This window comes from Narcine bancroftii, chromosome 11 (assembly GCF_036971445.1).
Source record: "Narcine bancroftii isolate sNarBan1 chromosome 11, sNarBan1.hap1, whole genome shotgun sequence".
NCBI lineage: Eukaryota > Metazoa > Chordata > Chondrichthyes > Torpediniformes > Narcinidae > Narcine > Narcine bancroftii.
The window spans coordinates 90,786,285-90,811,979 of NC_091479.1; the positions used below are offsets into that span (position 1 = coordinate 90,786,285).

The 25,695-nt window shown below is 40.3% G+C and overlaps 1 protein-coding gene across 1 annotated transcript in view; it reads right to left on the reverse strand.

The window, feature by feature from the left end:
* The window catches only part of tbc1d30 (TBC1 domain family, member 30), a 45,884-nt gene extending 20,785 nt beyond the window's left edge, over positions 1 to 25,099 (reverse strand). The window contains exons 1-8 of the mRNA XM_069904013.1: positions 24,519 to 25,099; positions 22,313 to 22,477; positions 15,023 to 15,084; positions 13,775 to 13,840; positions 10,251 to 10,376; positions 5,333 to 5,518; positions 2,524 to 2,692; positions 1,294 to 1,462 (exon numbers count right to left, since the gene is read on the reverse strand). Of these exons, the coding sequence (XP_069760114.1) occupies positions 1,294 to 1,462; positions 2,524 to 2,692; positions 5,333 to 5,518; positions 10,251 to 10,376; positions 13,775 to 13,840; positions 15,023 to 15,084; positions 22,313 to 22,477; positions 24,519 to 25,056 (1,481 nt within the window). The 5' untranslated portion in view covers positions 25,057 to 25,099. The remainder of the gene's footprint in view (positions 1 to 1,293; positions 1,463 to 2,523; positions 2,693 to 5,332; positions 5,519 to 10,250; positions 10,377 to 13,774; positions 13,841 to 15,022; positions 15,085 to 22,312; positions 22,478 to 24,518) is intronic.
* Between the last annotated feature and the right edge of the window lie 596 nt (positions 25,100 to 25,695).

Sequence of the window (25,695 nt, forward strand, 5' to 3'; positions counted from 1 at the left end):
GCTCCTGTGCAATAAGATTACCTGAAACAGGACGACTAAAGGATAATGATAGGTCAGAATGTAGAATTCACTTAAGGATGTCAATATTTCTGATTTATGAAGGAAATTTTTACCAAAATATTTATATGAGGAACCAGAATGAGTCATACTGAACAAATTACATTTGATATACATCTTCTCTATGGGAAATAAGCAGGGTTGCTTTTTATTTTGGACGTTTTTTCTTTAGCCTGGATTCTCGCAATTAACCAGCTGCGGTTTTAATCATCCCTCAAACCACAGAGAGGATGAAACTAATTCCTTAAATGTTATTGCTTAATTCCTACAACCAATTCTAAAAACCCCATCACAAATTTGTAACAGCTTTATTCTGAGGGAAGCTACATCACAACAAATTTTTGTTGATGTCTCAATGAAGATTAAGAGGATTTGACATTGGATGCACCCATCCTGGTTTATTTTCTGACTGCAGCAATACACCAGAGATTGATCAGAAGACTCTGAATTGTCTTTTATTTATTTATTTTTCAGAATGTGGGGATCATTGATGAAGTCAACTTTTAATGCCTGTCCCTAATCAGTGTTGTCAAGAGTGGATTAGTCGGACATTTTAGACGACACTTAAGAAACTGTAGTCTCACTTGATTAGGTAAGGACATTGGTGACCTCAGAAGGTTCATTCAATAATCTGGTAGCTACCCTGCTTTTCACCTTATTTTCCCCCCTTAAATTTTACATTATTAACTGAATTAAATTCCATGGTCCCCTGGTGGGATTTGAACTCAAGTCTCTGAGGTCAGTAACTGCTGTGCCCCACTATACCGGTATTGACACTGATTTCTTAGGCAGATATTTAACAAAGGGCATTGAAGGACCGAGGTGCGGGGAGTGGGGGTAAGATGTTACCGTGAGGGATAGGCAATGACCACTTCTGATCATTGATGAGGAAGAGGTGAAGGAAGGGGAAGCAACATGTGAAATTTGGTGCCTCCACTGTACAATGAGGAAATGGATCTTTCCACACAAGGCAGCTGGGTTGGAGGTGGCAGAGGAGCAAATGGACTTTTTCCTCATAGAGAAGAGGCCAGAGGTAGAGGCGAGATCGTACCACAGCTAGAAGAGCTGGGACCCTCATTGCTCCAGCAACCAAGGTTCGATCCTCACCTCCGGTGCTGTTAGCTTCTTTCCATGGCATTAAAAAAAATGGAATTTTCCACCCTCCTTCCACACAAAGCAGGTTGATCATACTGGACAGAAGAAATAAGACTGAATGGATTATAATCTACAACTTACTCTCCAAGTTTAGCCCAGATGGCCAAGGCTACTCTCAGGATCACCTCAGACCCTTCAAAGAACACGGAATCCCAGATTCGGAGGACAGTGTGATTTGGAAGGCATGTAGCAAATAGAGTTAGGAACCACTGCATGGTAAAAACATTTGTCAGCGGAGGCTCGTAGCTACCTGCCGAGTAGTAAAATAAAATTAAGTTTGATCAGAAAAATACAAAATCACAGTTAAGGCAAAGATTTATATTCTGCACCCATTTCCCCCTCGTTCATCTTTCCATTAGTCATTGCCTCATCGTTTAACTTCTTATCAGATTTACATGCAGACAGAACCATAGAGCACTACAGCAAGGAGAAATAATTATCCAGAAATAGCTCACCTGGTATAAAATATTGTAAATCAACTTTTAAACATTAAAGAAGTTTAGCAATATGACTTTGCCAAAATGAAATCCCTCCTAAACATCAATCAATATTATATAGGGCAACACAGCTTTCATAACGGTTAGTGCAACACCTTTACAGTGTCAGTGATCGGGGCCAGAGTTCGAATCCCATGCTCTCTGTAAGATGTTTGTACGCTATCCCCGTTTCTGCATGGGTTTTCCCCGGGGACTTTGGTTTCCTCCCACTGTTCGAAACGTACCGGGGGGGTGTAGATTAATTGGGTGCAAATTGAGCGGCACGGACTCGTGGACCAAAATGGCCTGTTACTGTGCTGTATGCCTACATTTAAATTTTAAATAATGTAGTGTGACATGTTTAGTTATTCCCAGTTGAGGGTTTATGCTTAGACTTTATAGAGACTGGTTATCAGCTGATAAATGGACATCAAGTGGAAAACACCTATTAATCAGAGTCTGTTCGAGCTTCGTCACATTGTTAGATTTGTTTCCACTTCAGATCTGTCCTTCTGATAGCACCAATACTTATTTAATCACAGCAAAATAAACAGGAAAGCAGCAAAATTAAACAGAAAAAAACCCACAATACTAAGTTGTGCGTGATGCAATTACAAATTCTGTCTAGAATTGGCATAAAAATCCTGTGTCAATATTATCAATAGTGCCCTTATCTTTATACATCCACACCAGACTTTTTTAAAATTGTCTCAAGGAACATTCTTTTCTCAACATAAAATTCTCCTATGAAATTTTTGAAACATTAAAACTCTACAGCAGAAAAAAAAGCCTGCCTAACGGGAGAATCACCTTGTAATACAACCAACTAAATTACCTGTACTTTCCTTGTTGGCAACCTTCTGGAGATCATCAAGGTACTGAGAAAGCTCAGGCAATTTTATCCGCAGAAGATCTCGAAAAACAGCCATATCCACTGACAATGCACGCAAATTATTGGCGAAATAACTTTCGGGAAGCACTTTGTCAATCAAATAAATCATTATCTGCATGTTGAGAAATGGAAAAAGAACAGGATAATGTGAAATCTATACATTTTCCTCATTTAAAATTCATTCTATAGTGCACGTACGATGAAAAATTAGAGTAAGTTTGAACTGGAATTTATTTCACTAAGCTTATGTTGTGTTCTGAAAATGCTGTGATGAAGTTCAGTATTTTGTATGACAACTCCTGTAAGATGTAAAATCAGAATCTTTCAATGACGCAATAAATTACGTTTCCAAATCTATGATACGTGATTAATCATAAAATGGTGGTTATAGTGTCTGGAAATTTACTTAACTTAAAAAAAGATTGGGTACTTTTGAGATTATGATACAGAGAATTGTGAATTTGGCCAATGACATCATGGGCACCAGTCTTCACTCCATTGAGGACATCTACAAGAGGCAGTGTCTTAAGAAAGCAGCCTCTATCCTCAAGTATTCTCACCACCAAAGGTCATGCCCTCTTTACACTGCTACCATCGGGAAGGAAGTACAGGAGCCTGATGATGAACATTCAGTGGCAAAAGGACAGCTTCTTCCCTTCTCCCATCAGATTTATGAATAGACAATGAACCACAGACACTACCTCATTTTTCTCTTATTTTTGCACTAATTTATTTATTATTAAATGTAATTTATAGCAATATTTGCAGTGTGATGTTGCTACAAAACAATGAATTTTGTGCCATGCTTATGACAATAAATTCTGATTCTGAGATTACATATACATTTTCTTGCAGGAGACAATGAGTCAGCATACAGGAGGAATTGAAAACTTGGCTGAATAGTTAACTAAATACAACCTCTCATTCAAGATCAAGGAAAGGAAAACCAGACGTATACGATCCAGCGATTATTGATGGATCAGAGGTGGAACAGGTGAGCAATTTTAAATTTCTGGGGCCACTATCTCAGAGGACCTGACCGTGACCCATCATATTAATGCCATTGTGAACAAAAGCACTCCAGAGCCTCTACATCCTCAGTTTTGTGGAGGTTTTGCATTTCATTAGAAACCTTTGCAAACTTCTACAGATGTGTAGTGGAAAATGTACTGACTGCCTGCAACACAGTCTGGTATGGGGGTACCAGTATCTCTGAGCGAAAAAAAGTTAGTGGACTCTGCACCGTACATGACAGGTAAAACTCTCCCCACCATCGAGAACATCTACATGGAACATTGCCATCAGAGAGCAGCAGCAATCATCAAGGATCCACATGCTCTGTTTTCACTGCTGCCTTCAGGAAAGAAGTACAGGCCCCACTGGACATACCTCCTGGTGCAGGAGTGCATTACCCCTCAACTATCAGACTCCAGAATAACAGGTTCAATCAGAGACTCATTTAAGATCTCAGGTCATTATTAATTGCTGAACATTTATGGTTCTGCATTTGCACAGCCAGTTTGTATACAGTTCTCTCTTTCTTTGAGTACAATTTATATTTACTGGTAATTAGAAATTCTGCCTGGCCCGCAGGAAAATGATCTCAGGGTTGTATATGATGTCAGGTATGTACTCTGACAATAAATCTGGGACTTTGAACTTTGCGCTTTTGAAGATACTGGTGTATCTTATTCTCTTTAGAAGAAAATAAATAAAGGGACTGAAAATTGACTTCACTTTTCAAAGATATAAAATATTTTGATGGTGCTTTCAAAGGACTAACACACAATTTAGAAGAGCTGAATTTCCAAGTTGTTCAGTTCTATGATTTTATAATGAAAACATTCAAACCATTAACATGTGATACTGAGAATTGATATGGCTTCTTACTTTCATGCAAGGTTTGACTTTAGTATGAAGTGATACTTAACTGCAAGACTGAAAATCCCCCATGAGGGGCTGCTTAATACTGACAGCTCCATCTACTGCTGAATGTCACATTGAGCTGTGATGACTAGGAACTTTGCGTATCTGACGGAGCATTGCAAGGTTAGCAAATCCCTGACCGAGATGCCAGTAGTTGAGTTGCTGCGCCAACATATTGGAGATAGGGGAGAATAATCAGCCCAGGTTTTAGCCTGGGTATGCCATCATAAATGTTTTCCATAAAGTACCAGCTGTGATTTGGTTGATGCAGTAGCACTATTGCTCCAATCCAAAGTTTGTGGATTCAAAGCCTACCCCAGAGGCTTAAACCCAAAACTCCTGGCTGACATTCCTGAATTTGAGAGAAGGTTACATCTGTTAATCAAATATGCTGCTTTTTTGGGGTGATATGCATAACGTAGAATCATCTAGCCTCTCAGACTGATGTAAAAGATTGCCCTGCATTATTTAAAAAGTCCTATTTCTGGAGTTGAGCCAATAGATTTTCTGGCTATTATTGCAATATTATTTAAGGGAACTTGTTACAGAGACATTAAAAACTCAGGTCCCTTCAGTTGAACAGTAAGTGAAAAGAACTTCAGGTAATTCTGAGAAGCATGTGAAAGGCACTGTACAAATACAAATTGTTCTTTTTTTCCACAGTTTTTCCTTTTGAGAAAAAAGAAAGCACAAGTTGTAAATCCATCTAAAGTTCTTAAGAGCAAATACTGATCAACAAAGAACACAATTCCCATGAAGCATTGTGTAGATACAGTTAATGATGAAGAATTACACCAACAAACTTCTTCACTGCTTTTGCACGTACCTTCAGTGCATCACCTTCATTTACTTCCATCACTTCCAAAATGAGTGCTGCAAGTACATTGAATCCTTGACAATAACCAACAAATTTATTCCATCGAGCATAGGCAAGCAGGACTCGCTTCAGCACCACACGATCCTGTTCAGCTTCCTGCCCACAGTAGGAACTACAACCAGTTCTGTGAAGATCCTTGGAATAAACAGTTATGTGTTTAAGTAACTCTTTAGCCATATTCTACAATCTCAGTTTTTACAATGCTGGGGCAATAATCATATGCTTTTTGTGTACAACAGTATTAATATTTGTGCATAGACCTGAATGCAAGGTTTGACTGAGTAAAAAAAAGTGTATTGGCATTTACGGTTCTTGTATCTTATTATGATACACATTTCTACAAAATAAATAGTACCAATATTGTCAAAGCATAACAATGACTCAAGGAAATTAATAGGAGGATTAAACCCTATATACTGCTAGAGGAACCCAATGGGTCAGGTAGCATCTGCAGATGCAGAACGAAGGTCAATGTTTTGGGTTGAGATCCTACATCAGGACAAATAGTGCAGAGGGGAGCTGCTAAGCTATTAAGGACTATATAGAGGTAGATAGCTAAAAGCTTCATCAAATCAGTCAGATTTTGCAAGTCTCTGAAACAACAGGGATCAGAGCAGCAGTGAGCTTGAGAGAGGGGGTCCAGAGGTTCAGGCTTTTGCAGCTATCACAATGTGGAACAACTGAATCAGCAGGTGATTAAGGAAGCAGCAATGGATGGGAGAACAAGTAGGCTGCTCTTCTACCTCACTAATCACTGTAGAAATCTATCAATCTGTGTTTTGAATTAGTTTAAACAACACAGAAATCCATTCAGCCCAGTGGTTTCTGCTGTTTCCCATCAGTTTTCCCTGTACCTTTTTAACATTATATATCTCATTTTTTATTTTGCTATTTATTTACACTAAGGACTAAATTACAGTAACCAATGAATTGACCACCACATATCTGTGATGTGGGAAGACATTGGAGCAACTGTCAGAAACAATCACATGGCAACTCCACACAGACAGCACCCGAGATCTGGAATGAACTTGGATCCCCATAACTGCAAGGCGGCTGCACTGATTGCTGCTCCCCCATGTGATCACAATGACTCAGCCTCCACAGCCCTCACATTCACTGCCATCTAAATGAAGAGTTTTCTCCTCATCTCCCAAATGTCACACACCTGACTCTAAGGCTGTGATCTCAAGCAGTGGGGATGTCCCTCCAGCATTCACTCCATTGGGCCATGTAAGAAATGTACATTTTAATGAGATTAACTCTCTACTTGACAGCAAATAGTATTTCAAATGTGTGTTGCATTCCTTTTACAGCAAGTGTATCTCTTTTCTTCGGCAGGAAGATGAAAAAGGTACACACTAGTTTAGGTATCCTTTCAATAAGGCCATTTATCATTGCAGTGAGACATCCTTTGACATGTGCTCAAATGTTGCTGTGGAAAAGGATAACAACATACCACTTGCCTTCTAAGTTGTATAGAGATATTAAAAACTCAGATTCTGACATTTGAACAGTAATAATAAAGAACTTCAAGATGTGTAAGGCATTATATAAATGCAAACTTTTTTTTCAATTTCTGCTTTTAAGTAAAGACAAGACTCAGGTTAGAAATCCATCGTGTCCCTCTTACTGAACCCTAATTATGAGCAAATACTGATAATTGAGAACACAATTCCCATAAACCATTTTGTAGATGGAGTTTATGATGAAAAATCACACAAGCAAACATCTTCTCTGCCATTGCACATACCTTCAGTGCAACGTACATACCTGTGATTTGTGTGCAAGAACTCTTCACTCCCTTCAAGCACCATACTTTTCAATCCCTCTCTATGTTAAAAATGCTCTGCTTCTCGGTTTTATTTTGCAAAGTTGACAACTTTAATTTACCACACTCCATTTGCCATGTATTTCCACACTCACTTTGTTCGTCCACACCCTCTGATCTTTCTTTGGGTCCTCCTCCCCACTCACAATCCCATCAGATTTTGCATCAGGAAACTTATTTGCTCTCCTTACACTAATCAATGGTTATGGATTAATCATTATGAATCACTGCAGCTCAGGTACTGTTGCTGGACATACACAAGTCTGTGTCCACCTCCACAGTTGGACTGAAGCCCAATACACAGTGGAGGAACACCTCATCTTCCATCTAAGCACGCTGCAGTCCTTGGGGTACAATATCAAATTCAACTATTTCAGATAACTCATATTTCCTGTTTGTACCAGAACTGGCTAGCTCCACTCTCAGGTTATCCACCTGAAATTTTAACTGATTTTTTTTTTCTTCTCTCCCCAGATGCTGCCCGTCTTTTAAAGGTCACTGGCCAAGTAATTGACAGAGTCTTGTAAGGCGATTAATAAAGAGTGAGGAAATGAGATTGAGGAGATTGCAAACTTTGGACCAATGGCCACCCAATGTTCCATAACATGGTTAGCGTAGCAGTTAGCGCAACGCTATTACTGCGTCAGCGACCTGGGTTCGAATCTGCTGCTGACTGCAAGGAGCTTGCACGTTATCCCCATGTCTATGTGGGTTTCCCCTGTGGCTAGTTTCCTCTCACTGTTCAAAGTGTACAGTTGTCGGTTAATTGAGATAGGAAGGGCCTGTTATTGTGATATACATTTAAATAAACACCAATGAATTCCCTCTCTCTGTTCAGTTTGCAGCACAAATCGGTGGAGTGCAAACTGGTGGCGGTCGAACCTCCCCAACTTCCTGCTTGAGAAGTTGAAGTAAAAATTAACCTGATGAACTCAAAACAACCTTAGAGAAAGGAGGGGCATGTAATAAATGGTGCATTTCCAATGTCAGACACAGTGCAAGAACAATAAATTCAGCACCTATGGTTCTATTTATAAGCCTGAAGCAAATTTTAAAAGGAAAATAGGGTCTATTTATAATTATTTATTAATGTCAATGCATTCACATGTACTCTGCATTTTAGCCTTCATCTAATACCACAGCAATTCTAAATGGAAAATCAACATAGTGAAAATGATCCATCAACATTTATATTATTTGTCAATTTTGTAATATGCAATTCAGGGCAGTGGCCATGGTAATATGCCACATCAGGGGAGTGCTTTCTGGATACTCCTGACATCCTTTAAATGTGGTTCTCACCAGTTGTGAATCCTGGGAGATTGTGGGCATTAACAGTTTTAAAGTGAATACAAATGTACGTCTAATTACACATTTTAACTGTTGAATAAAAATAAACAGATTAGTTAAAAGGAGCACCACATGAATTAGAATCAAATTCCAGGCTCCCTTCGAGCTCCATTGTGATCTGGGTTCAGTCCTGATCTCCAATTAGAAAATTCTTATTTTGACTGTGTTGCTTTTGACAAGGGGTCCCACAGCTGGTGAACTGGTTACTGTAATAGACCCCCTGTCCGGTTGGGTGGTAGGAGAACTAATGACAGGCTGGTGGGCATGGTGAAGAGAATAGGTTAATGCACTGGAGAGCCAGCATGGAATTGATGGGCCTTTGGGTGGAATATAAAGAAAGCCCAGGCAAAATTATTTCACATGAACGCAATTCAGAAAACACGCCTGAGTTTTAATGTAACAATTAATAACAATTAAATGATGCCCGAAAGGTCTAGTTACTCCATGGCTCTATTGAGGACAATGTTACAAGGGATTATCTCTTGTTTCGATACCTGGGTGATGGTGCACCCTCTCCCTTAATTGGATGGTTGAGCTATAGGGGAGGATGGATATAATTACATTGATTATTGATGCAAGGGCAACCCAGGTTTAATCCTAACCTTATGTGCTGTCAGTAAATAGCATAAACCAGTGGTTCTCAACCTTTTACTTTCCACTTGCATACCACTTTAATTATTCCCCATGTCATAAGTGTTCTGTAATTAGTAAGGGATTGTTTAAGGTGGTATGTGAGTGGGAAGGGAAGGTTAAGAATCACTGCTCTAGACCCAATTGTTACTGAAATATTTTGCTTGAGAAAAATTGTCATTAACCCATTTCTTTTGGAGTTATGAAACTGTGCACATAACGAGTCAATTAGGTACGATTAAAACAGTGGTTTTTAAACATTTTTTCCATCCACATACCACCTTAAGCAATCCCTTACTAAACACAGATGGCATAGGGATTGCTTAAAGTGGTATGTGAGTGGAAAAATGTTGAGAACCACTGGCTTAAATCTTCTTTCCATGACTGTGTAGATTACTCCAGCTTCTGCCCATCTTCCAAAGGTGGGTTAATTATCTGCTGCAAAGAGCCCTTTATTGGAGTCTAACTGCATAGAAAATGAAAGAAGAGTTGATGATCTTGTGTGAGAGAGAATAATTGCAGTGATATCAGTAAGTGAGGAGAGGGCAATAGAATTGTTCCCTTGGGAGTCAGCATGGACCTGATGGGTTGAATGGTCTCCTAAATTGTTATAAAATATTAACAATTTTCATACAAATAGAAATTATTGTTACAGCCATTCTTCTCCATTGAACTGAATGAGCTCATTTTGTGGCATAGATTCACCATGCATAATGATGAGAAAATTGCAAGAAATTCATACCCCTCTCTGCTCCAACACAGTTGGAAAAAATTGCAATGTTCCATAGCCAGTAAGTCAGGACTGTATTCTTTTCTGCAGGAAAATTTCTCCTTCGTCATTGCACTGTTGCCATTTCTTAGCAAGATCGGCCCATTATTTTGTATGAAAAATTAATAAATTTCAGGTATTGTAAAAATTAATGTGCTTCAGAATTAAACCTTCTACGACTGCAGATTACCTCAGCACATGCAAAGTATTTTTGCCCAAGTGCATTTCTGCAGACCTTTAGTAGGTATAGTAAAACATATTTCCATCTTCAAAGCGGTGGGCTTTACCTTCACTATTTGAATACCCATGGAATCATCGTCAGGATTGCTCCTATCATTAAAAGCAAAACGCATTGTCTTTTCCCAGTCGATAGAGATACTGTGCAAATAGTGGTCTGCTAGAGTCAGCCAAACCTAAAAACGAAAAGACAAGACAATGAAATTCAAACAGAACTGCACAAGGTAAAGTACATTATTGGAAACATGACTAAATACATTGAGGGGATTAATAAACAAAATTTATTGAAATGGAAGCAGTTTTGGCGCTGAACTTTTTCAGATTGAAGTGGCTTAATTTTTCCTAAAATCTTTTTCAATATTGTTATTGGTTTTACCAAGTAAATGTTACATAGGTACAAGGTAATAAAATATTAACAAATCCCATATAATAATAAAATGGTGTTAAGACCTATGTTATATTTAAAATAAAAATACCCTAAAAAATAAAACACTATACTAATTGTCAACCCCCTTCCTTAGGAGGCCACTGGCTAAACATAAGCAGTCCACTACCTGATTAAAAAAGAAGGGAAGGTAATCAATGGGGTTAAAAAAAACAAAAGTAAACCAACTTTACAAATTTTGAAAATAATTAAGAAATGAACCCCATCATTTCAGTAGTGGAATATTTAATTTTTTTCCCCAAAATCAGACATGCCATCATTGAGCGTGAGTGGGAGGGTCAGCGTCTTTCCACTTCATTAATATGGCCCTTCTAGCGATAAGGAAGGTGAAGGCAACTTCATGGAATTGTGAAGCAGTCAATATCAGACCCATTGACCCACTTAGCAAAAAAAAGGAGTTGAACTCAGAGTAATGTTAAGAACTAAAGACAAGGTGCAAAATACCCCTTACCAAAAATTGGAAAGAGAAGGACATAACCAGAAAGTTAGCTGGGATTAGATTGAGGTAGGGACAGAACTTAATTAGGGGAAAACTAGGAAGAGGTTTGAAGCCAAGACAGGAAGGTGACAGGAGGGAGGGAAACACTGCACTGGGATACCAGCTGAAGAGATCATGGGGGAATGTTGTCAGGCTAGGGAAATGGTCAAAGGGGCCTGAGAATATTGAGAGAGAGAGAAAGAGAGAGAGAGAGAGAGAGAGAGAGAGAGAGAGAGAGAGAGAGAGAGACAGAGAGAAACAGAGAGACAGCGAGAGAGAGAGAGACAGAGAGAGAGAGAGAGAGAGAGACAGAGACAGAGAGACAGAGAGAGAGAGTGGGGGAGGAAGGAAGGAAGGAAGGAGAGAGCAGTGGTTGGGGCAATTAGTAAAAACAAAAATGGCACCTGAGTGAAAGACAATAGATGACTGATGCCAAGGACTCCACTGTAGCAGATGAGTGGGCGGCACAGAGCCTGAACACTGACACTGAGCGCCATTGCCCCAGCAACAAGCTGGTTGCCAGAGCCTGCAGCCCGTGTCTGGCCTCCGGGTTGGAGGTGAGATGCACTGTGGCCCAGGCGTGGAGGTGACATGGTGGAGCATTGTTAATTTGTTTATCTTTTTGCTTTCTCTGTCCGATTTTTTTCTTCTTGCTTTGCCCGAATTTTCCCCACTGATTTGTTAGAATATGGGAGGGCAGTTGCTTCCCCCTCACCCCCTCCCAGCTCATACGCCTTTGGGTCCACCTCATTCAGGATATGCTCTGTTCTTGATCCTACTATCAGTACTGACTTGTCACTTTAGGTTCAGGAATACTTGCTACCCTTTAACTATCAGACTCCTAAACAACCAACTTACTTTGATCATTATTTATTACTGAATATTTATTGTTCTGTATTTGCAGTCAGTTTGTTTGCATTTCTTTCATTTGTGTACATTTCTTTTTGTCCTGAGTATAGTTACCGATAATGAGAAATTCTGCCTGGTAATGTAAGCACTCTGACAATAAATTTGAAAATTGAACTTTGGAGATATTTGGGACCTATTTTTTTCCCCAGTCTTACTCACATTTTCACCAACCTTCTCTCCTTATAATCACCACTGCCCACCAACCTTCCAACTCCATTCTCCTTGCCTCTTTTTGGTAGACTGATAAACATTTTCCTGTTCTCACATACTCTATAAATTGTTGTCATTGCTTCCAAGTTCTATTCCAATGTTGGCCTCACTTGGTCCATCTCCCCTTCCCTTTGCTTCATCAATTTCTCTCCTAGATTTCCAAGAATAGGCTTTTGATGGATTTCAATTGTTTTTTCCAATGAACTTAATAACATTTCATTTTCTTGTGGTGCCTGTTCAGGCAACAAGAGATTGATCAATGGCGCCTTTAATATTTCCTTCCAACATTCAGTGCCCCAAAAACGACTTCCATGTAAAACAGCAAAACTTTATAATTTCCTTCAAATGTTGCATACATGGCTACTGATTTAGGTTCATTTTCAAAATCAAATACACTTGGCAATGAGACCTTCTTATTGAGTTAATCATCCTGACAAACTCTTGTGAAATAATTCAGTCTAGTACAGAATTGAATTAAATATAATTTTTTGTTGTTGTCATCTTTACAAGTTGCAAAACAGAATAAAATGTCAATAAATTTGAAGAATATGTTGTAACTGTATCAAGAACAACTTTCATATTTATAACAATTCTCTCAACTATTTATCTCATTTACTGCATAATATCCCCACTTTGAAAGTAACTGTCAACATTGTTAATAGAGTCAGAGTGATTGATTAATGTCCATGAGGAAAAGCTGCCTGCCTGGGCAACTCCCATTTGCCTGCATCTGGCCTTAAAACCTTTCCCGTGCACGTACCCATCTAAATGCCTTTTAAATATTGACATTGTACCCATCACTACCACTTCTTCTAGCAGTTCATTCCACATACACATCAGCCTCTGTGTGAAAATGTTACCACTCAAGTCCTCTTTAAAGCTTTCCCCTCTCACCTTAAACCTATGGTTCCTTGTTTTAAATTCCTCTACTCCGGGAAAATGACTGTGACCTGACCTATGCCCCCTCATGATTTTAATCTATCTCTATAAGGGCATCCATTACATTCTGATGCTTCAGGGAGAAAAGCCCCAACCTAACTAATCTCTCAAGACCTCCAGTCCCAGTAACATTCTTGTGAATAATTTCTGCACTCTTTCCAACTTAGCAACAACTTTCCAAGAGCTAGGTGATCAGAACTGTGCTGAATTGTCCAAGTGTGGTCTCATCAACATCTTGTACAGTTGTAACATAATTTCCCATCTCTTGTACATAATGCCCTGTCCAATAAAAGCAAATGTGTCATACACATCCTTCACTATCCTGTCTAACCATATCACCACTTTCAATGAACAAACTACACCTCTCTGTTCTACAGCACTCTTCAGAACCCTGCCATTTCCTGAGCAGGTTCTGCCCTGATTTAACTTCACAAAAGGGAACACCTCCTCCTTTGTAATGTGGATGTTTCAAGACATCTTTATTCTCTTCCCTGTATTCCCTAGCTTCCATGACCTTCTTCATGTAAATACAGAGGATTAATAAAGACATTAATAAAAGTTTTAAAGAGCCCATACAATTAGAAACCACTTACCCTTTTCCTCCAATCCTTTGGAATCCCTGTTGGCAATCTAGCAACAGCTTTTAGAGCATCATACCACTGAAAACAAGGTATAACTATGAATTAATTCTGAAAAATATATTTAGAATTTTTTAAAAACTGAACTGATGCCACTATAATTGCAAAAGCTATTCAGCATGAAGTATACTCCTTTATTTGATGTCCTCTCCCTGGGCTTCAGAAGACAACTATTTATGCTGGTGAAGATTGTCATATATTCTGGTAGCTTTGTGGGGTTTGCACAATTGTTGATTTCCTATGAGAATGATATTGAAGTGTTCTTAAAGTATCTGACATACTCTATAGTTTAGGTTGATCTGGTACAATAGCAGGTTTGTTTTCCTATCAGGAAATAAATGAACAGTGCTCAAGTTCAAGCTCAAGTTAAGATCTTCTTAACCATGGACACTCCCATTACTATGCTGGGTCTTATGTCAGTTGCCACAGCATGACCAGTTTAAAAGCATTGTGACTTCAAGCAATTGATAGGTCAGTCTCTTTATTTTGCATTCTCTGCTCATTCATTTATTGATACATCTTGTCTTTTCACAGGTGCCATTGACTCTGTTTTCACATGTTGAAGGCTCCCCTTATAATATGCATGGTTTGGGAATGTCAGAATTTTAACAAAGTAACAATTCATAATCTTGATACGTCGTCATTTCAAACTTGGACTGGGAATAGAATTTGTAGGGGGTCATGGAGACCACAGGTTTGGAAAATGTTGCCCAAAAGCAGCGTACACCCTCCGTGTATTGAGCGGTCAATCACTTATTACAGAGGTGTACCAGAAAAGTCTTGGCCCTAGGGTCGGATCAGTACATTTCTACAGAATGCCACTGAATGTCAAATAGAGCCCCTCTCTTACTTATATTCCAGTTTTTCAGCACCTGTGGTATGTTGCTTTTGCCTTGGAGTTGGAGATGGTTATTGTTTGCTGTGAATGTGGCTTGCATTCATTCTCAAAACCTAGGGTTGCATAGGTCTTGAAGTCCCGATGGTTTCATCGCCTGAAGGGACAACCCACTCAAAGATCAATCTCCCCCCAATGGAGTTATTGATGCTGGAGCTAGAATATTTCCACAAGAAAATGGGGGGGGGGGGGGGGATTGAAAGGTTTAAAAGTGCCTGCCCTCCAATTGGCCTGCCTTTCACCCATAACCACACACTTACTTTTATAACTTTTCAGTATATTTGTGTCAAAACGTCAGGGTCTCGTACCTGCTGAAACCCGTGCTTGCTCAGAGAGGGTTCGATGGTAAATTTCAACTTGGTGTCGACACCTAGACGGGGACAGAAGAAATATCAGAAAAAAGGAAACTTCCAGCGTCTCCAAATAAGCGCGGCGCTGGAACAGATTCATTTCGCAGGGACCTGCGTTGGGACCATTTGTCTCTCAAAAGAACAAGTGCGTTATCGACCGGCCGCTGGCGATGATGGCGACAGCTCTGCCCTTTTTCTACCCCTCTGCCCGATCTGCGCCCAGCAGCTCGCCTGTCCGGAGCCCGGCGTCCAGATCATTTCTGCGGGCACCCGGAGCCCATTGTGAACTGTCCACGGGGCGCCGGTGCTGAATCCCCTGGCCGCAGGATCGGCGCGATCTGCTAAATGCACTCACTCGTCATTCCGCCAGGCCAAAGGGAGACAGAGCGAGGGTCGAGGGTCGTGTTCTCCGGAGGTTCACGGCTGCTAACGAACGCTGCGAGTTCCAGGCGTTGCGTGACTTGGCGCACCCCCAGCCCTCGCCGTTCACGACGCTCTCCGCCATACCTGCTGCCATCGAACTTTGCTCCCCAGCCCATTTGATCCGTCGCCCCGCCTATGGATGCACGGAGAGTCCCGCAGACACCTCGCTCTCGGGCCCAAATCGATGAATGCACCCCCCCCCCCCCCCACTCACTGGGCTTTGCATTGTCAAAGCGCTCAATAATAAGCAAAACCCACCTCCCAGCTTCTTCCCTCCATCCAACCACCAGGCAGGCTCGGGAAATCCACTCTTAAACTCCACTCATGACAGCGGGTCCAAGGCGATGGGGGTTGGGGAGGGGGGGGGGGGGAATGAATTTTGCTGCGGGACCGTTTCAATATTAAAAAAAAAAATCCTGCTGGTCTCGATACATTTGGAGAAAGGGACGTGCCCACTATTTACAAGGATCGCGGTTGGACAAAGAGAAGAGGCTTCACCTGGTTCCAAGGTGCACAGCAGCCGTGGAGCAGTCCGGGCGATGCAGCTCCTCTTTTTCAGGACATTGCTGATAATATTCGTCATGCTCGCCGTGTTTTGCCTTTTCAAACACTTCCCAGTACGTTTTCCTGAAGACGGGGACTGTTTACCCCTTTTCATTCCGTCTCCTGGTTCAGTCCGCAACCCTGAAGCCGTATTCCCTGGAAAAGGATCCGTCGGTTATGCCGATTGTTCAGGCATTGTTCGCCCAATTCCCTTCGCCATTTCGGTTTTTGGGTGCACTGTGTCCGAAACGAGCAGAGCACGGACGCTACATGGGCCGGTGGCTTCTCTTTACGTCTTTGTCCGGGGGAGGGAGGGGAGCTATCTGCAGTGCAGCAGTACCACGGCGGGTTGGCTGCAATCACTGCGACCGCCCACCTAACACAGCATCACTGCAAGAGCAGCGCAACTCATCGGCCCTGTTTGCACTTTCCCGCCTAGTTCTAGTTCTAGTGCAATTTAAATCACCTTCCCAAAACAGCTCTGGTGGAACTGTATTCTCATGTCATCTCGACCAGCGTAGAAAGATTTACAATCATTCACGTTGAAAGCATCCAATCCTGAATGTGTAGCACCGAGAAATAAAAGAAACAATCTCCCAATAGCAATTTCACCGGTCGTCTTCCTCCACCCCCCCCCCCCCCAAGTCGGGTACAAGGCAACAGTATAGAGTCTTCCTTGAAGTCAGTGCTCTTTCCTTTCATCAGAACCTGCTGTGTTTTCAATCTCTACCTCCTCAGCAATACCAATGATGGTTAATAGATTGAGGAGATTTTTAAGGCTCTCCAGACATTTCTGAATGCTTCTTCATGCACCCTGCCCACGCTGGGACACTTCCTATTAACCGTTCATGTTATCGACCGGCCGCTGGCGATGATTGCAGATTGGATTTATAATTAATTGGGTGGGATAGTAAGTAAACTTGAGCAGACATGTACTCTGCCTGTACTTAAGGTATGTTATGTAGGACTGGATGTTAATATCCCTTATTGCATAAACTGTGCAAAGCAAGTTAGTTCCAAATTATTTTAATTTGATAATCTGATGTAAAAGTAATTCAATACAGGTTTTAACCTTTTCTGAAAAGCAAACTGATATTTAAAATTTCGATCATTAATGATTTGGAAACAAGAATAAAAATCCTTACTTTTTTCTGAGTGCATAATTTTGACAAATCTGGCTAGGAAATAATAAAATAAATACATATAGTATCCATTTCTTCTGTTTCTACCTGATAATTTGTATGTTTGATTGATATATTACAAAGTTATGAAGGCAAGTACATTTTTCAGAATTTTCCAAATGGAGTGATTGAACTGTCAAAGTGCCTCCCCCTTGCATTTCATCGTGACAAAAAGAAAAAGCAAAGAAACAGGCCTTTTGGCCCAATTCATCCATCCTGACCAGGTTTTCTAGCGGAAGTAGTCATATTTGCCTGCTTTTGGTACATAATGCTCTAAATGCTTCCTATTCGAGTACCTGTACCTGTAGAGGCAGATACAATTGTGATCTTCCACTGCATCTCAGAACATGACAATAAACAATACACACCTCTACCACTTCCGCTGCAACTCACTATGTAAGCACACCATATTCATTTGTTTTAAAAAAAGTTGCCCCTCTGAAGCTTTTCCCTTTTCACTTTAAGCCTAAGCCATCTAGTTCTGAAAATCTCTGCTCAACTCATTTTTTAAAAAAAATCCAGCGACTTCCTGCGAGAATTTTATCAAGAACCTGCAAAAAAATCAAATCCTGTACTATCAACGACAATCTGTACTACCACTAAAGAGCAACTGTAACTTTACAGAAACTGTTAGTTAGAACAGTGCACTGACTTTGAATAAAACCTGCCAATTTTAAGTGAACCATCAATAATCATTTGCAATGTCCTGTTGCACCTTGCAGAATATGGGCAAAATGCTTAAGCTGCTTCTTTTTTCACTGAAAATACAAAACATTAGCTTAATACACACTTTTCATTAATTGGACACAAAATAGACTTTATGGATGCAAAAATATTGAAGCAATTCTACTCCAAAGTCTCCCTTGTGCTAATGTTGTACATTTTTACCTTCAAATACTGTAATTACTTTGTCGCAGGATTTATGGGTATTTATTTAGACAAAATTAACCTACTCAAACTGAGAAAGAAAAGTAACAGATGAGTAGTTTATTGAAAGAAATTGGATAATATCTCCTTGTCGATAATAACAACGTTTGAGTACTTCAGGAGTCAATAGAGACACTTTAAACTCCCATTAATGTTGGCTCCTCCTATTGCAGTCCAGTGATGATCCAGTATAGGAGTTTTGCTTTTTACACAACGAATAACAAAAGATTTCTTTCCTACATGTATCGGCACTGGAATCTGTGAAGAAGCCTTATTGCAAATAGTACTGTATATTTAATCAAATATTGCATTTGATCTTATTCAATAAACACTTTAAATAAGCAATCTTGTGCCTCCAAAGCACGATTATGCAATATGTTCTGTATATTTTGAACAGGAGAGCCCATTCACAGAATGCATATCATAATGAACAGGCTGTGAAATATCCTGTCACACAATAAACAGCATCAAAAGGCCTACATTCGACATCAAAATAAAGAAAGATTACAGAAGTAGAAAGTTAAAAATTTTGTATTCAAAGTTATAGAAAGAAGGTACAATTCAAAGATCTCAAATCCATTTAGGAAGACAGAAAGTAAATTGATTTGAGGCTAGTTTCATTTAATCAGAGGTTCTAACTGATACATGAAACAAACAATTCATTAAAAAAGTACTTGTTTTAATACATTTGGGAGTTAATGAAAACTGAAAGTACTCTGTAGAGTAATGCATAAAATGAATATGCAGGCATATAAACAAAACAAAAACCTATTAACTAAAATTAAAATGATCAAGTAATGGTTAATTATTAAACAAAAATCACACCAACATGCTTTACTATGAATATAATAAAAACCTATCATATTTACCTTATCAGAGACCACAGCCATGCTGCGTGTTAACAAAACAGACAATTAAATATTAACTGGAAATAATGTATTACCCAAACTAAAACAGGAGATGTGCATTTTGCGTTCTTTTGAATCATCATTTGTATCAAATACAATCTTGACACCAGCATGTAGCAGCTGAACCTTTTAGTTTATAATGAAGGATAAATGAAAGCTTAAAATTCTACTTTAGTTTGGCACAACTTATATTTATTTTAGGTCATAAATTCTGAAGCATCATTTTCAAAGGACAATTTTAGTTTCTTCTGAATGAGAATGTAATTTGATCCATAATTATCATTTATAGATTGGCAATTCAGTATTATTTCATCTGATCCACTTTTTTCAAACTAGCCTGCTTCAGTATCATGTATCAGGATGCCAGTTCATGTTTGAATTTAAGGGTATTTTAATACAATGACTGATGAACAGGAAAACATTTAAAATAACTTTTTAAGTATAAAATCTAAGACAAAAGAAGAACTGTACATTTGATTCAGATTCCTCCCACATCCCAAAGATGTGCAGATTGGTAGATTAATTGGACGCTGTAGGATCCTACAAATGTAGGATCTTGGGGTTGGAACTGGGGGGGGGGGGTGGGGGGGGGGCGGAGAGGGAGGAAAAAATAAAGTGGGGTAAATGGATGTTTAATAGTCAGCATGGATTCAGTGGGTTCCATGTTGCATAGCTTCTAATAGTTACAAAAATGACAGCTGACGCGATCTCCAAGACTAACCAGAGACGAGAGAAGTAGCCAGTATCTTGTTCATTTAGAGGCCTCCTGCCACTTATTAGCCTGGTTGGAAAACAATTCTCAATAAAGCTGGATTGCTGAAGGGCAGGGACTACCCACTGACAGAAGTGCCAGGAGATTCGAATTCACAGCAGTATCCTGAGGAAAGGTTGCCTACTCAGCAATCAATGTGACCAGCTGATCCAGCTCCCTTCTAACTGGAAGCAAATGCAAGTTACCCTATTAACCACAGCCAGCAAGTTGGATGTTTCAGCCCAGTGTATGAATAGGAAAGTAGCCAGAGCTCTGAGGTCTCCAACGAACTCTACCTAAGCAACTCATTTCAGAGTATTAAGGAAATTGAATCGAGGTTAGAGAGGCAATCAATAAAATGTTCTACAAATAAAACAAAAATATCAACAAAAAGCAGTAATTATGTGGAAACATTCAAACACAAATTTGAGTTTGACGGCTCTTGTCCTGTACTCATTGGAATTTGGGAGAATGGGTGGATATCTCTTTGAAACGTTTTGAATGTTGAAAGGCATGGACAGAGTAGGTGTAGACAGGTTATTTCCCACGGTGGGAGGGAGAGTCTAGAACAAAAGGCCACAACTTCAGGATTGAAGGACATCCATATAGGACAGAGATGCAGAGGAATTTCTTTCGCCAGAAGGTGATGAACCTGTGGAATTTGTTGCCACACATGGCTGTGGAGACCATAATATCGTGTACTTAAGGCAGAGATTGATAGGTTCTTGATTAGCCAGGGCATCAAAGCTTATGGGGAAAAGGCAGGGCAGTGGGGCTGATTGGGAAAATGGATCAGCTCATGATTAAAAGGTGGGCAGACTTGATGGGCTGAATAGACTTCTCTGCTCCTATGACTTATGGTCTTGTATCTAGTAATGGCATCCTAAATTATTTCTGGTTTTGCAAACTTAGGTGAGGTGATGGATTACCAGAAGCTTTTTAAAAAAACTTTAGATTGACTTAATTTGACAACTAACAATGAAAATTAAATCAAATGAAGGACAGTACAGCAATTTACATCCATATATTTGTGCAAGAGTTGGTGGGGGTGGGGGGGGGGGGGGGTGGGGGGATGGGAAATTAAAGGCTATTAGCAATTCTGCTGCTGGTAGATCCCACCAGCACTTGTTTGACAAGAAAGTTCTTCTCTATTTGTTGCTGCACTATAAAGTTTTCTACTGATATTAAAATGTAAGGATAATAAGATAGGATCCAAAATGTAAAGCACAAATATTTAAGACTGTATGAAGTTAAAGCATAGAATATTGCTCAAAAGGACAATGGCCAATCCATATTTCCATTTATTGCAGTGAAATGGCGCCATGGTTAGCATAGCAGCTCGCGGCACATTATTACAGTGCCAGTGACATGGGTTCAATTCGGCATCTGTAAAGAGTTTGTACATTCTCCCAGTGTCTGTGTGGGTTTCCTTCAGGTGCTCTGGTTTCAAAACATATGGGGGTTGTAGGTTAATTTGGGCGGCATGGGCTCATGAGCCAACAGGGCCTATTGCATGCTGTATGACTAAATTTAATATTTAATTGTTTGAGAGAGGATAAACCATGATCAATCGACTGATTTTTTTTCCTCTTCCACCTAATTCGTAGTACGAGTGAACTACATTTCAATTTGCTGGTCCATTTGGAAAAGATCGGATATATACAATCAATGCACAACATAAACATTCCTAGATTTCTAAGCTATCAAAAATCAAAGATATTCCCTTCTTACTTTAAATATCCTTTAAACAAATAAAGAGGAATAAAGAGGAAAGATGGACTGTAAATATTGTAATTGACAGGAATACCGGGAGGGGGGGGGGGGGGGCATATGCTTTTTTTCCCATAATGCTAATGTTTAAAGATGAATGTATGTTAAAAATAAGAATGAATACAGGGAGCTCAAAGAAAGGGAGGGAGGTACAAATGGTAGATGAGTGCATATAGGGGCATGTTTCAAAATGGTAGGAAGATTGGCGGCAATAGCTTGGTTATTGGTGCCAGGGGGAGAGGGGGTAAAGATAAACTGGGAGGGGGGAGGATTTATGGGGTGTTTTTCATTTTGTTATTGATGTAATTTAAGTGACTGTACTTTCAATTGTACAAGGATTGGGGGGGATAAATACAGACTCTGTATGTTTAATGAATGTTAAAAAAAGATTATGATGTTTATTTGATGAGTCTATGAAAATTAAAATAAAATATTTTAAAAAATCCATTAAACATATTTTTGACCAATGCATTCAGCCAGAATCCAGTCTGCATGTAGATTATAAAATGACAAACATATACCGTTGAGATAATGTCCTGACCCTGTGCACAAAAGTAAAATGAAAAGCAAATATCAAACTATGCATATATTTGCTTATCTGGCAAGTGACTGGACACTAAGAACATTGTATCATGGGAAGAGTTGAAAACACTGATAATCTGCAATGATAATGTGCTTTATAAATGCAAATATTATAAATGTACGAAGGAAGCAATAAAATGTTCCATATTTTAAATACACTTACGTCTTTTCTGTGAAACTGCTTGCAGACATGCTGTCACAATATCACTGTTTTTCTGCACTTTATGAGAAAGATTGTCCTTTCTCCTTAGTTGACGAACCAGCTTGGCAGACTGAACAGCAATTCTGTACTTTAGCTCCTCTATAATTTGCTTCAGCTCATCTAAATCTGTTAACAGAAAGGGACATTATAATAGGAAATAGCTATGGCACTATATTTGAGCTCTGCTAAGCATGAATCCATGAGAGCAAGCACAGACCTTTGGTTAAAAAAAAAGTACACTTGGAATTCTGGGTTCCAGTGAATGATATGACTGCTTAATTTCAACATTTCCTTCACTACTACATCTAGTAAAATAGATTATATTTTGAATGTCACTCTCTTCATTCCTGTAGCTCCTTCCACATGGGGATGGAATATGAAAGAAAATAAGTTGCATTTAGCTTTCAAGGTCAACAGAGCTTTTCTCTTTGGAGCTAAGGATGAGAAGGGGCTTAACAGGTTATGAGAGACATAGAGAGGGTGGACCTGTTCCCCAGGGTGAGAGTAGCATACACCAGAGGACATGTATGAGGTGAAGGGAGGAAAGTTTAGGAGGGATGTCAAGGGTAAGGTTTTTTTTCCCCCCCACAGGGTTGGTTCCTGGAATGCATTGCCAGGGGTGGTGATGGAGGCTGGTACAATCTGGACATTTAAAACACTCTTAGACAGGCACGTGAATGAGGGTAGGAATGGTTTAGTTTGGTGAGTAGGTTTACATAGGTTGGCACAATATCGAGGGCCAAATAGCCTGTACTGTGCTGTAATGTTCTATATTCTAGGACAGTAAAAACACAAAGAAATGTTGGAGTACCTCAGCTGGTCTTGCAGCATCCATCAGAGATAATGATATATTACCAATGTTTTGGGCCTGAGCGCTTCTTAAAGGAAACTTGAAGGACTCAGGCCCGAAACATCATTAATATATCTTTACCTCCTATGGATGCTGTGAGATGGGCTGAGTTCTTCCAGCATTTCTGGGGTTTTTTTTTTAACTGCAATTACAGTGTCTGCAGACTTTCATTCTATGTTCTCAGATACCCAAAGCATTCTCCAGGAAATTTACGTCCATCATTTGTTCAGTCCAGGGAAAGTGATCCAAGTTAATACTGAAATTATTTATGGGGGGGGGGGGGGGCAGTGTCAGGAGAGCACAAAACAGTCCGAGATGTAACCTGTCATATTTTAGAAAGCAGCAAAATGCAGTAATATAGATATAGTCGAGCAATGCTGTTTCACAGCTCCAGTGACCTGAAGTTGTGCCCAGCCTCTCAGGCGCTGTCATGAGGTTTAACCCACAAGATATGCTGATAGATCAAGTACCTGTTTTACATTCTCCCTGAATGTCATTGGGTCATTTACGGAACAATAAACCCAGAATTAAGAACGTTTGAAGGCGCCGTCGATCGAGTTCACGCTAGAATATTGTGGGGAAATCTCTTTCAGTTCAGTCCCTGATACAGCAGGATTCGATTATTCGCACACAGCGAGTTTAACCAGGCAAGTCGACCTCAGGGCTTAGCTTTGTCCTTTTACTTGTGGTGGCAATAAAGTCAATGAAAACTCTTGCATTGACGAGAATAAGCACCTGCGACTCTGGGGCTTTCTCTGGTAATTAATCAGACAAAAAGCAAATAAAGGCTGATGACCTCTGCTTGCCAAGGCTCAGTAGGACGGCAACTGCCACATAACGCTTTTTTTTCTGCCCCATTTTGGAGGATTTTTGCAGGTGATCGACTTCTATTTATAAATAAAAACCCGAAAGCTCTGCAAATAGGACTGATCTTCCCTCTACGGGCGTTGCCTCGCCTTCCAACATTTTCTGGTTTTTATTCTACTTCACGGATATTAGAATTCTATGCTTCACCCTTCGGGAACTCAAAATGGGCATGCATTTCAGGTTCAGCCGTGGCCCGTTGAAACACACCAAATTCAAATGACTGCGGAAAGATAATCACAGTTCTGTTGCAGGGTCGTGGCAGACTGATATCAGAAAGGTTTAAAGCGGTCCACAACATTTTACCACTCACCTATTACTTGCGCAATCCCTTACTTAACCGCAGAACACCTGTGGCATAGAATGCCATCGGCACCCTGAGATTAGTAAGGGGTTACTCAAGGTGGTATGTGAGGAGGGGGAGGTTGAGAACCACTCGTTTTGCAAACATACCTTTTTGTGTCAGGTATTGCATCTGATGCTTTGTCGTGTACTGTTCCTGAAACTCCTGCAGGAAGGCGGATCCAGAATTACTCCTGCCCAGAAAAGGATCGGAGCTGGAGGCCTCGGTTGAACTGTCCACGCTGTCAATGCTCCTCCCGCTGTACGTGTAGGAGTCATAGAGTTCAGTCAGCAGACCATCCACGATGGAAGACGTTCGCCTGCAAGCTATTCCAGGCTGACTTTCTCTGCCTCCTTGATCAAGGTGAGATTTCAGCGTTCTCTCCGCGGGGACCCCCCTTCTCACCCTGTGCTGGGCCGGGACGAACGCCGACGGCGGAAAGATGTTCTCCTCGCCCTTTTGCGGCAAGGGGCCTCGGACCGGACCCGGGAAGTCTGTACTCAGCATCCAATCCTGGAAGCCGGACAATCCATGAGAGCGGCTCCCGAAGGAGTTCACGAACGTGTCTCCCTCTCCTTCTAAACAGTTCCCGTTAAAGATGTCGACTTCGGAAAATTCCCTCTGCGGGGCGCGACCAGGAACAGCCATCCTTTAACGCTCACAGCCCCAGTGGCCACAACTTCTTCCAGTGCAGACCAGGAGCAGGTAGACGAAAGCTAATTCCGGGTCCTCTCCAATCGGTTTTACAGGGTGGGGTGGAAGGAGTTTCCGAACACTCTGCCGTTTCTCTCTCCCCCACCTTCCCGCCTCCGGCCAAAATTCCTAATTGAACCAACATTTCGTTCGAGCATGCCTGTATTGGATGACCCTAAGGTGTTGATGCAACCCTTGATCAAAACAATGCACGTCTATTCCCTCCCTACTTCGATGGCACATTCCATATCTGTTGCAGGTACATTTCACGTCGAAATTCAATAAAACTTGTCAAGACCAGGATATCCCATCGGAATGCAATCAATTCGAAAGCAAAATCATGTCTAGTTTAGGGTGAAATCTCAGGAAACTTTTCTCGACATGTGTCACATCCTGTCATTTACAAAAAAAATACTTGCAAACAATTTTCAATATATAAACCTGATACAATTGATACAAATTAAATTATACATACTCGCAATAATATAGACTAACTGGAAAATTTAATTAAGATTACAATTATGACAAAGAACGACAACAAAGAACGATTGTACCCGAGCCTCACTGAAAATCTGCCAAACGTGTAGCAATTTG